At 55.2% G+C, this 11,611-nt stretch overlaps 4 protein-coding genes across 4 annotated transcripts; 2 read left to right on the forward strand and 2 right to left on the reverse strand.

Annotated features, from left to right (window-relative positions):
- Positions 1 to 2,752: 2,752 nt before the first annotated feature.
- Positions 2,753 to 3,622, reverse strand: MAA_07162 (transmembrane alpha-helix domain-containing protein; the record flags this gene model as incomplete). Its single annotated transcript, XM_007825160.1, has 1 exon — positions 2,753 to 3,622. The coding sequence occupies one exon, from the start codon at positions 3,620 to 3,622 to the stop codon at positions 2,753 to 2,755; it is 870 nt and encodes a 289-aa protein (XP_007823351.1).
- A 740-nt stretch (positions 3,623 to 4,362) lies between these two features.
- Positions 4,363 to 5,083, forward strand: MAA_07163 (uncharacterized protein; the record flags this gene model as incomplete). The annotated part of the gene is made up of 2 exons (XM_007825161.1): positions 4,363 to 4,788; positions 4,844 to 5,083. 2 exons carry the CDS (start codon positions 4,363 to 4,365, stop codon positions 5,081 to 5,083), a joined length of 666 nt encoding a protein of 221 aa, XP_007823352.1.
- A 207-nt stretch (positions 5,084 to 5,290) lies between these two features.
- MAA_07164 (tRNA pseudouridine synthase) lies at positions 5,291 to 7,247 on the reverse strand (the record flags this gene model as incomplete). Its single annotated transcript, XM_007825162.1, has 3 exons — positions 5,291 to 5,483; positions 5,524 to 6,984; positions 7,063 to 7,247. The coding sequence occupies 3 exons, from the start codon at positions 7,245 to 7,247 to the stop codon at positions 5,291 to 5,293; spliced, it is 1,839 nt and encodes a 612-aa protein (XP_007823353.1).
- Positions 7,248 to 9,703: 2,456 nt separating this feature from the next.
- Positions 9,704 to 11,447, forward strand: MAA_07165 (FAD-dependent oxygenase; the record flags this gene model as incomplete). Its single annotated transcript, XM_007825163.1, has 4 exons — positions 9,704 to 9,982; positions 10,044 to 10,264; positions 10,362 to 10,731; positions 10,812 to 11,447. 4 exons carry the CDS (start codon positions 9,704 to 9,706, stop codon positions 11,445 to 11,447), a joined length of 1,506 nt encoding a protein of 501 aa, XP_007823354.1.
- Between the last annotated feature and the right edge of the window lie 164 nt (positions 11,448 to 11,611).

Genomic DNA, 11,611 nt, shown 5'->3' on the forward strand with positions numbered 1-11,611 from the left:
CTACGAGGGAGCAGGAGTACCATAATTTATGGAGCACGGAGTATTTTAGGCCAGCCGTCCAATGCATAACGGAGCCAAGAAAAAATAAGCATTTTAGCCCCTGACCAAACTGGGAAATGCGCTGCTAGCTCACGGCTAGGCCCGTGGTGCAAAGTCAACCAGTTTTTGTCTTGGGTATGACACGATCTTCGAAGTGCCATCTGGGGCGACATTGAGGCCTTTTTTATTGTCAAATTTTGCCTTCAACATGGCTGCACCGTGCAAGTTCTAGGCCGTGCAAGTTCTAGGGACAATCAATGGCTGAGCTACAAACACGGGCCATGACCGTTCTGGCCACGATCCACCATTCGACCGTCGCCAACGCTGCGCGCCCCTTGCAAGGATTACATCTGGGGTTCCCACTGGTGGCCGGATCCGCCGAACTACGTGACTGTATTCGTTCCTTCGTGGACTGTAGCTCGGTTTGCTCAAGAGCCCCTGAAAGGGGCCCCCTGAAGATTGAACTTGCCCAGCGACGTATTTCCATCCAACAGCATGCCCCCGAGTAGGATGGAGAGTAGGATGTTGAGTTGGGCACAACAGTTGGTAGCGATCCACGCGCTCCAAGCTCGCCACTCGGGGGCCTTGGATAGGAATTGGCATTGAGTAATGTGTTCGTGGAAATCATGCAAAGTACAGCACGGTCTCACGAAATAGGATGACTGTGTTAGAGGGGCGACGGTGTATTTTATGCCTTCCGTTTGAGATATTAATAGCTCATGCAAGCCCACGACGGCCAGAAACCCGTCGTTTGATGATATTACATTGTGGCCAGGATTCCCGTCGCGCCGGCACAGTGGTACCGAAAAGAGTTGCGATCTGCCAAAATTATGCCGATGCCAGTAGTATCTCGGATGAGAATATTATTTGAGAAGTACATACACTCAACGCGAGCGTCATGGTTTTACTACGGAGCTACCCGAATAAAACCTTGTCGGCACATCTTCAAAAGGCATCCTCACAGCCAAAATCGAGCGTTACTAACCCTTGTCGATCATCGTTGCACACTGTGCAGCAGCCAATGCCGTCACAATCGAGACTCAATGTTCTGCAATTCGGCCAACACTGTCGCAAGGAACCACGACAATACGGCATAATATTTGTGCAGATCCAGGGGGGTGTTACTGGCGCCCTTGTGCTGTCGCCCGGGGTTGCTGCTAGTGTCTGAATTCATTTCGTCAGACACTGGGCTCGTTGCAGGCTACGCGCTCATATTGATAAACACAAGACCGATGAAGTCCGTCTAGCGGGATGGTAGTGGCCATACCGTGTGCCGTGGATATCTTCTTGATCTTTGTGCAGGCTCGTCCGTCAAAAGTTCAACAGCGCAGAATCGCAAGGATATTTTGCTCACCTTGAAGCTATCTCGAAGGGATGTCGTTACTAACCACGAGCCGCATACATTTCGGTGTGTGTAGATATCCAACAACTGCAATTCTTGAAGATTAATGCCTTACGCGACTTGGCGCTCTTCCCATGATCACCGCATAGTACTCACAAATAATCACTGATCTACAATTGCCATCTATTTTAGGTAGCAAATTCCCGGGAAACCGATAAATGAACCCTCTAGCTCATACTAACTTACCAAGTACAATCCCACCTCAGATGTGTGATTGACGTTCTCGAATGCCACAATATCCCAATCGCTTAGAACCAGAGCAAAAAGTCGCTTGATTTTAATCTAACAAGTCTCTTGTTTTACGTCGACATCTGTCTCTGTCGCATATGTTTCGGTCAGTTACCTCAACGGCTAATGCCGCCGCGGCTGATTTGCTGAACATTCATCACGCTCTACTGTACAGCCACCTTTCCAGCTAAAAACCGTCCATTTCCCAGTCTGAAAGGCCGTTTACTCGGCCCGACACCAGCTTCACAAAAATGTCCCACCACGATAGTTCTACGTGGCAGAGATACGTGTCGTACACGTCAGGCCGCTGGGTTCGGGACTCAGCAGACCCGTCAGGTTTGCGGCATCGCAGCCCAGCAGCAGCCCAGAAGCCGTGGAAATTCGGAGACGGATGATTTTCAGGTTACACTTCCAGTTACGCTCGAGTTAGTCATGTAGAGCAATTAGGTCAGTCTCATGTTTATTTTGTGACTGGCAGAGAAGCGTCAGGCGCCAACAGGTAAAACTTACGGTATGGGACCAATCATGACCTGAAGCACCAGGTGTGTTTCCGGAACGAGATCCAACACTGGAATTTGACAACTTATTCGGCTCTAGGGTGTGTAGTAGCTCATGCTTGTACGCGAATGAGCATATATACAGTCTCACGAAGCAATACCCGCTCTTCGTAATATTCCATCACATGGACATCTGGAGGGCAGGTCCCGAGTGTGTCTTCGGACCACAGGCTTTGCTAGGGACCTGCAACCAAGTATGGATCGAGTTCCCCAGATTCTGTTCTCTGTCGCCTCCAACTTTAATATATCGAATGGCAGAGTAAATGCCGCCAGCTTGTCGCCAGCACGCCACAATAAGGGAATAAAGGTGGTTAGTCCCTGCCCCGCGTTGTGTCGTAACGACTAGATGTTCCACGGTCATAAACAGAAATTACCGCTATATTTGGTGGTGATAAAGGGTATGATGAATCGATTATAATGGATCATGCTAATGAATGTATGTACCAAAGAAAAAGCTCCAACAAACACGGCATTGGCGCACCACCCAAGGAGCATGCTCACGCCGAGCCGATCTGGTTGACGTTCCCTATTTTCCAGGACCAGATTCATTTCCTGGGTTTGAGCCTGCTAGTTCCACAGGATTGTTCGGCTGCGTCATAAGTTCATGAAAAGGCGTTCCATGCAGTTCGGCGTGCCGTGGTGTTAGCGACTTGTCCGCGGCCTGTGGCGGAACCTGATAACGGTGTTTGCGCTTCCGCCACCAAAAGAAGGCTCCTAACAAGGCCGCAATCGCAACAACAGGGATAACAACCCCAATCGCAACCTTGGCACCTGTAGAGAGTCCGCCCGGCTCATCGGTGTCCTGTGACGCATTCGAAGTGGCCGCACCCCCTGATGGACGTGAAGCAGACCTATGTGTTGTCGATTCTGTCGGTTTCGTCGAAAGATCGGAGGACTGGTAGACCATTCGGATGCCAAAAGCATTCAGACCCTCTGGGCTGTGAAAGCCAAAGGTTTGCGTGGTCGTGATGCCGTTTTCACTCGTGGTCACGGGCAGGATGGAGTCTGAACTCGGAGGTGCAATCCATGTGCAGTAGAGCGTTGACCAACTCCCCGACAGTGTGCTCGTGGTAAGGCAGCCCAGGGTGACGTCTGGGTTCTTGAGAGCAGGACAACATGTTACCGTTGTTATCGATGCCACGCCGGTTGTATCATGGCACGCGGATACGTAGCCCGACGGACAGACAAGGCCGGGCGAGAAGTAGGCGTCTGATTTGAAGTTACTGGGCAGGCAGGTAGAGCTTAGATCTACCATGGCCAGAAACCCCGACAGGTAGATGCCATCACAGTCTGAGGGCCGGGAAAATGTCGTGGTGAGGGGGTTCCTAGGAAAGGATGTGATGACGGACGGAGTGTATGCCGTCGTTGATACTCTTGTTGTGAGCGTGGACGACATGGTGGAATCGCGCGCGCCGCGACACTTGGGTTGGCTGGGCTATGATTTTCAAAATTGGTTATGATTGTCACAGGAATTCGCGTCCATGAGGTTGGGGCCGTACCCGCAACCGTTTTCCACGATGTCGATATCTCGCCGTGGCACGACTTTGGCTGGGAAAATGGAGTACGGAGTAGTACAGGAGGCAACAGAGAGAAGTTGGGCGGGTCTACAGATGAAGCAAAACACGACGTGGCAACCGTCCAGAATAATAATTCAGGTCGGGGTTATCGGTCTCCAGCAACAGACAGTCGAGGGCGCACTTGTACAACCCTGTCCAAGTTGGATGCTGACTGCAGATACTGCCGGTTTCATGACGATCGAACCAATTGAGGCAAGATTACGGTGGAGCGGCCGAATCCATGGCCGCGGTAACTACTATTCAGCTCCAAGGTCAGACTGCTGTTCATTTGCCAATGGATCCATGGGATAGCCGCGGCGGTCGACAGGCGTCGGAAGGGGATGAATATCCCAAGCTTGGTAGCCGTGACAAGCCAGGCGTCTTCAATGTTGCTTCTCCCTGGTAGGCCGCCAGAGATGGATGGCATCAAGACACCAACCACATAAATAGTCAGAACGACCACTGTCGGCGACGCAATGGAAGGCGGCACATTTGCCCGAGATGAGCCATAAAAAAACTGCTAGATGTGTAGCCATGGACTTGTCTGTGTGATGTCAAACAACTCGTGTGTGCCACGAAGATGGGTCAAGTTGACGAGGTCGGCTTCCGCCCCCACCCTCTCCCGCACCACTTTTCCATCCATGCGCTCATCGCGACTCATCAGACTCGCGACGCAACACACCCCAGCGTCAATGGCGACCTGATCAGCATCCCACAACCGCCCAGCACAATGGATCGCTCGCAGCCCTCTTCGTCCAACCTCATGGGTTCGTATGCCCGTCCGCCTCAAACCAGGCACCGGTCCCCCATCTCCATCGTCGTCCGTCCATCATCGGATACTAACGCCGCGCAAGACAACCACAACCGCCTCGTCGCCGACATCCTCACGCGCTACCGCACCCTCATGATGCTGGCCACCGTCCAGGCAGAGGGCGAGCGGAGCAACGCCACGCCCGAGACCATGGCCGTCAGTGGCATCTCCATGAAGATGGAGTTTGACGGGCTGGTGCGTACATCCCCCCCTTTTCTCCCCGTATCAAGCACCGCTCACAGGTTGCTAGAACTCCTCCATCAAAGACCTGTTGTCGCTGTCGCGCAAGATCAAGGAGCTGTGGGTGTTTGGGCCGCTGGGCCAGGGCGATCCCGACCGCAAGGCCAAGGACGCCCAGATTGAGGACGACGTCGCGCTCGTCTCGGCCCTGCTGAACGGCCTCGACGGCCGGCGGATGAGAGACCTGGCGCATAGGTGTGGCGGTACGTGGGAGGTGTTGGCCAAGGAGGACGCTACGACGGCCAAATGAGCTTGGGCATTCTATTTCTTCAGCAGCACGGTGGGCAAGATATCCGCATAACGGGCGTTGGGGCGTAAATACCCTTAGGACTAGGGGGCGTTGATTCATTCAAGCAGCATGGTTGGAAACTAAAAGGCTTTCATTTCATTTCTACACCTCGTCTTCTTGTATCCTGTTCCCCTATATGGTCTACCGGGCCCATCGTCACCAGCGGCTCTAGCCCTCGCCGCCCTCTGGGTTCTCGTCCTCGTCGCCCAGCGCCTTGTCCACCTCCGTCTTGTCGCTCTCCTTGTTCAGCTCGGCGACCTTTGTCCCGCCGGCAGACAGCCACAGGAAGTGGTTCGCCTTGAACTGGTCAATCTGGTTGTAGAAGCCGTGGAACCTTTCCACCATCTCGTTAGCAGCGCCCCTTTGTCTTTTTTCCCAGCATTTCAAAAATCGCCACTTACGTATTCTCCTTTTCTTCCACCTCGAATATCCGACTGTAAATGTGCTTCTGCTTAAACGCCTCGAGGCGCTCCTCGTATTTGCCGAAATCAATCGTCTCCTTGCCGAGGGTGTCCTTGGCCCTCCGGTTGTAGTTGTCGAACACGGGCCGCTCCAGCAGGAGCCCGAGGCCGGGGGCTTTCGGGATGGCCATCTTTTGCTCCTGGTACGAGTCGGCGACGCGGTCGAGGGCGGTGCCGCAGCGCACCATGAGGGACGCCAGGCCGACCATCTTGCGGATCTGGTGCATCATGAAGCTCTGCCCGTGGACCTTGAGCGAGAGCCACTCCGTGCCGCCTATGATGACGGGCTTGGGGTTCACGGTGAACGACTTGATGTGGCGGCGCGCCGAGGGGTCGGAAAAGGTCTTTTGGATGGTGAAGTTGTGGAAGTTGTAGGTGCCCGTGTACTTGTCGAGCACGCTCTGCAGGCGCTGCAGGCGCTCGGGGGAGACGCGGTACCGCCGCTTGGCGGCAATGTACGCGGCCTTGATGTCGCGGAGGGCAAAGTCGATGGGGGCGAGCTCGCGGTGTTTGGGCTTGTGAGACTCGAGGCTGACTCTTTTGGGTTCTTCTGGCCCCGGCGCCGCGTCGCCCGCCTCGTCTGGCTTGTCTGTCGCCCCGGCATCGGGGGCGTGGTCCTGCTCAGCCTCGGCCTCGGCCTTTTTGTTGTTCTCATACTCCTCCGCCTCCTGGGCGTGCACCCGCTCCATGACCACGGCTCTCAGCTCCGGGTCCAGACGGGCGAGGATGGGCTTGATCTCCTTCTCTTCGACGTGCGCCCAAAAGTCCTGGACGTCCGCCATCACGGCGGCCACTTCGTCCTCGGCGCCGTACTCCTTGTTGAGCTTCTCGCACTCCTTGGCCAGGTACGTCTGCGGATGGGGCGGCAGCAGGCAATAACTGGGCAGCAAGTACTCGTAGAAGCGCGAGTCGCAGTACTGGTAGCAGTTGAAGCTGTTGTTGGTCCTCTGGATCCCCCAGATGCGAATCTGCTCCGGCAGGTGCGCGTTGATCTTTTCCACAATGTCCTCGTCCTCGATGATGAGCTTGAGGCTAATGACGTTGCCCGCGGCATGCACCCCCTTGTCCGTTCGGGCGCACCGCGCCAGACTCGATTTGCGGGGGTCGTCGGCATTCGCCTTTGAGATGGCCTTGGCGTCAATGAAGGCTCTAAAGAGATCTCTTTCAATCGTCGGCTCGTCGCCATTCACTTGCATGCCCTTGTATCCTGTGCCGGAATACCCAATCATGACGGCGACCTTGCGCTTCGGCCGCCGCTCTTCCGAGGCGATTTCCTCCTGGGAGAAGGGATTCTTCTTTTCCGAGTTGCCTGATTCGCCTGCTTTGTCGCTCAACTTGCGGCGCTTGAATTCGCGCCAGTCGTCCTGCTTCTTGCGCTTCTTGTCGTTCTTTAGCTGGCGGCTACAGGCTGGTCAGCGTCAGGTCATGTTTGCGAATTTTCTGCATGTTCAGCAAGGACAGAAATGTGCGCCGGCTCACCTCCGTTCTGCTCGCCCCTTTTCTCCTCGCTTCTTTCCTTCGTGGTTGTCGCCAGGCTTTTGACACGGGGTGGCATCGCCAGATTCCGTGGCGGTGGTGTTGCCAGGCGTGGCATTGGCCGCAGAGGCATTGCGCTCCACGGCAGGGCCGCTGGTCTCAGCAGAATGTTCGTCGCCGGCCGCCATAGCTGCATCGAGATTGGCAAGCTTGTTGCTTTCGTGTCGGGTGCGAGCTTGCCTTGTCCAGAGTGACGAGGTGTACTTGTACGTGTTGGTCAATTGGTGACATGGAGGCAGAGAAATTTCAATTCGGCAGCTTATCGGTGGGGCGATAAGACCAGCCACCCAGGCCGGCTGCTGGTAGCTTTTTGCCTACCCTACATGGTGACTTTACGACATCGCGTGATGCAAACTTGTACGGTTTACATCAACACCGACATGAAACAATCTCACTAGGCTCTTTTTATTTGGGTGCTCCTTGTGCACTGAGTTTTTGTATGATTTCCTTGGTTTAATGACGAAATGTAAGAATCCCTTGGTTGCAATGAAGTGAAAAACAAGATGCAAAATTGAGGACGTTAAAACTGTGTCTCCCGCCATCATAACCATGGACGCCCTAGTCGTAAGGAGCCAAACTAAAATACGAATTCCAGCTCTTCAAAGCTGTGCACAAGACATGCAAATGCTGCAACAATACTCCGTAAACGATCATCATCAAGGGTGAATTATCACTCGTCTCCCCGGTACTCCGTATTTCAGCGACGAATTACAAAGGTGGCCACGGCACACTACCCAACGTTGACAGGCTTGCAACGTTATTTCTTGACATCAATGTCAAGCTTGGGCCATTTTGCGGCGGCGTCATCTCAATCTACATCTAGGCGCAGGCCGGCTACTTTCCGAAAGCTGCGATTGCCACTTGCGCAGCACATCCCTTTGACTGCAGTAAGGTCCAACTTTTGTAACGGACCCATCTTTCTGCGAGACCTAGTAGGTACCTTTGTAGTGTCTGGTGTTATAATTACGTGGGTGTAATGTAGCCTTTTATAACCTTGGAGATTACTAGTAACGTTACTTATATTATTGTATTATTTTTTAGTAGGTTTTTGTACCTTTTATTTTAATTTTTTTAATTGGTTAGAATCCCTGCAGGCTACAAAAGTTGGACCTTACCGCAGTCAAAGGGATATAGATTGCAAACCTGCAAAACTCGCTGGAACTAGGTTCCAGAACACGCCAAGGTACAGAAATCTTACCTCTTGCAGGGCGTAGTCACTGAGACAAGATCCGTGCGCATTTCGGCTGTCATGCATATGTCACCCATCACCTGATGTAATCGCCGGAGATGATGGGACAAGTTTACTCCGTAGCACAGCACCGTCAAATCGGTAAAAGTGAGGCGCTGGCATGTCTCAGCCAGCCGTGTCCCCTGTAAGAATCGATGTACATATCGAGTGCTCCTCGCAGTTACTATTCAAGTCACCTGTCTCCATGACAATGGTGCTCTTCATGTGGCTTGGGATGGGACGCCGCGGGTTGAGTCTAGCACATGTTGCTCACTCACTCGCCAACAACGGAACCAGACATTCAATGCTTGGTCATTTAGTACTGGTGGCACTGTAGATTCTAGTAAAAACTTGGCGATTCAGGCATCAATATCCGTTTGGGAAGCCGACTTCTACACCATCCTGTTTATGTACAGCGCCAATCAGCCCCGGCAAACTCCGCTTCCATTCTACAAAAGCCATGCACACCCGGACAGTGTGGCATCCAAATTAATTTGGCCATTGGCTTCCAGAAGATACCCATGCGGCAGTCCTGTTACGAAGTAGGTGTGGCGTCGGCATGGGTGCGATGCGACGGTTCAATTGAAGTGTCCGCCGGCCCAGCGGCCCCAGGCATAATCCGGTAATGACGATGATGCAAGCTCCCCGTCTCAGCCGTCCTGGGGGAAATGGGGCTTGTGGCTGTTCCTCGGGGTCGGTCCGCTCGCTGGATAGGGCGGCGTGGCGTATTCAGCCCGGTCCGCATGACTTGGATGGGTTATTTGCGCCGTTGGCTAGCACCAGCCGTCCCGGGAACTCGAGTGAAGCTTTCCCGTTGGTTTTCCAACCGGCTCTTTTGGCTCCTTTGGGGCTCGCTGACGACCCACGGCTTGCGCAGCAGGACCTGAAGCAAAGCCCCCGTTTTTAGCTCTTCGTCCTTGGGCTGCGGGAGAGATTGAGCCCGCATGAGATGCTATCGAGTAGTAAATGCGTGGGCGAGTGGCGAGGCGGGGGGGATGATACCATCGAGGTCCATCGACCGCGGACGCGCTGTGGGCTGGATTGGGACCCTTTCTCCGCTTGGCACGGATGAGGCAGTTTACTCGGCTCGAGTGAATAAATCTCTCCAAGGCCCTGTTTTGCCGGTTGGCCTTTTTCCCTCCAAGCTCGACCTTTCCGCTTCTGTAAAGGAAAGCGTTTGGCGTGCAAAAACAACAACAGTCTCGGTTTGGAAGCTGCATGACGTGACACTGCGTCGGCGCCGCGCTCGAGTCTGGTTGCATTGCATCGGATTTCTTTTTCCGCCGTGCTAGCGGGTCGGCAGGAAACATTATCGGAGTCGCCTTGTCTCGGCCCTTTTTTTTTCATCCTGTCAAGATGACAAAGTTCAAGATGGAGGTTGTCGCTGCGGTGGCTGCTTGGGCGTTGACGTCTGCCTGCACCGGTCTGCCGGCGGTTCGCGATCTCGTCCCGGGCCTCTGCCCCCGAGACATTGACGAGGCGCAGGCGCTGCAGAGCAGTCTGTCGCCCGGCGCCAAGGTGTACTTTCCCGGCTCGCCCGAGTTTGACGATGCGTCGACGCGCTGGTCTACGCTGAGCCCGCCCACGGTGAATGTCGTCGTCGTTGCTGCGACGGCCAAGGACGTCTCCGAGACGGTAAGTGAGCGCACAGCACGCCCGACTACGAGGGGGGGTCCTTGGCTAACCGCGGCGTCAGGTCAAATATGCAAACAGGAAGAAGCTGCCGTTCCTGGCGTACAATAGCGCCCACGGGGCCATCACCACGCTGGGCAGGATGAAGTCGGGCGTGGAAATCTACCTCGACCAGCTCAACACCATTGAGGTCGCCGAGGATGGACAGACGGCCACGATTGGAGGCGGCGCGCTGTCCAAGCACGTGACTGACACACTGTGGGATGCGGGCAAACAGACAGGCAAGTAAAGGTGCTGCCAGTTGGCCAGTCGTGCAAGGAAAAGGGGCCAAAACTAACGTGTCCAACTGCCGCACAGTGACGGGAACCTGCGAATGCGTCAGTCTCATGGGGCCGGCGCTTGGTGGTGGCCACGGCTGGCTCCAGGGCCATCACGGCCTCGTCGCCGACCAGTTTGTGTCCATGGACGTCGTCTTGGCCGACGGGGAGTTGCAAACCGTTGATGCCGAGTCGGATCTCTGGTGGGCGCTCAACGGCGCCGGCCACAATTTCGGCATCGTCACATCCGTGACCACAAAGGTCTACGACATCGAGCACCGCGACTGGGCCATTGAAACCATTGTCTTCTCCGGCGACAAGGTCGGGGCCGTGTACGACGCCGCCAACAAACACCTGCTCCAGAACGGCACCCAGGCCGCCGACGTCATCAACTGGTCGTACTGGCTGCACGATGCCGCCGCCGACCCCAACAACGTAAGTCGCCCCGTCCCGTACTCCACGCGCCGGTGAAACCATTCCGCGGCAGCTGACCCGAACCGTGTGCCCGCGTACAGCCCATCATCCTCTTCTACATCATCCAGGAAGGCGTCAAGGCAGTCGACGCCAGGTACACGCAGCCCTTCCACGACCTTGGCCCCGTGGCCGTGACGCCCCTGAGCGGAACGTACAAGGACCTCGCCGGCTGGACGGGCATTGCGCTCTCGTCCCCCCCGTGCCAGAAGGCCGGGCTGGCCAACCCCCGGTTCCCCATCTACCTGCAGTCGTACAACGTCGAGGCGCAGGAGGAGGCGTACGAGGCCTTTGCCAACGCGACGCGGGGCTCGTCGGCCTTCAACGGCTCCCTCTTCATGTTTGAGGGATACCCCGTGCAGGGCGTGCAGGCCGTCGACGGCGAGTCGAGCGCGTTTGCCTTTCGCGAGGCTCACCTGCTGGCGGCGCCCCTGATCACCTACAAGCCCGACGGGGCCGAACTCGACAAGGAGGCCGGCCGCCTGGGTAACCGGCTCCGCGATATTCTCCACAGGGCCAGCGGCCTGTGCAACGTCCGAGCATACGTCAACTATGCCTACGGCAACGAGAACCCCAAGGTGTGGTACGGCAGTGCGAAGTGGCGTCAGGAGCGACTCAAGGAGCTCAAGAAGCAGTATGACCCTCTGGGCAAGTTTAGCTTCTTCGGGCCAATCGCGTAGAGAGGAGGAGAGCCATTGATCGGTATACATAGGGGGCGGGTTACGGAGTAGAGGGGGCGAAATATTGTCCGCCCGGTATATATAGCATAGCGAGGGTGAAACGCGCATCACCCCAAGGTTGAAATAATTTATACTACATACATATATAGAGAACTGCATCTTGG

The sequence above is a fragment of the Metarhizium robertsii genome, assembly GCF_000187425.2.
Source record: "Metarhizium robertsii ARSEF 23 chromosome Unknown MAA_Scf_2, whole genome shotgun sequence".
Taxonomy (NCBI): Eukaryota; Fungi; Ascomycota; class Sordariomycetes; order Hypocreales; family Clavicipitaceae; genus Metarhizium; species Metarhizium robertsii.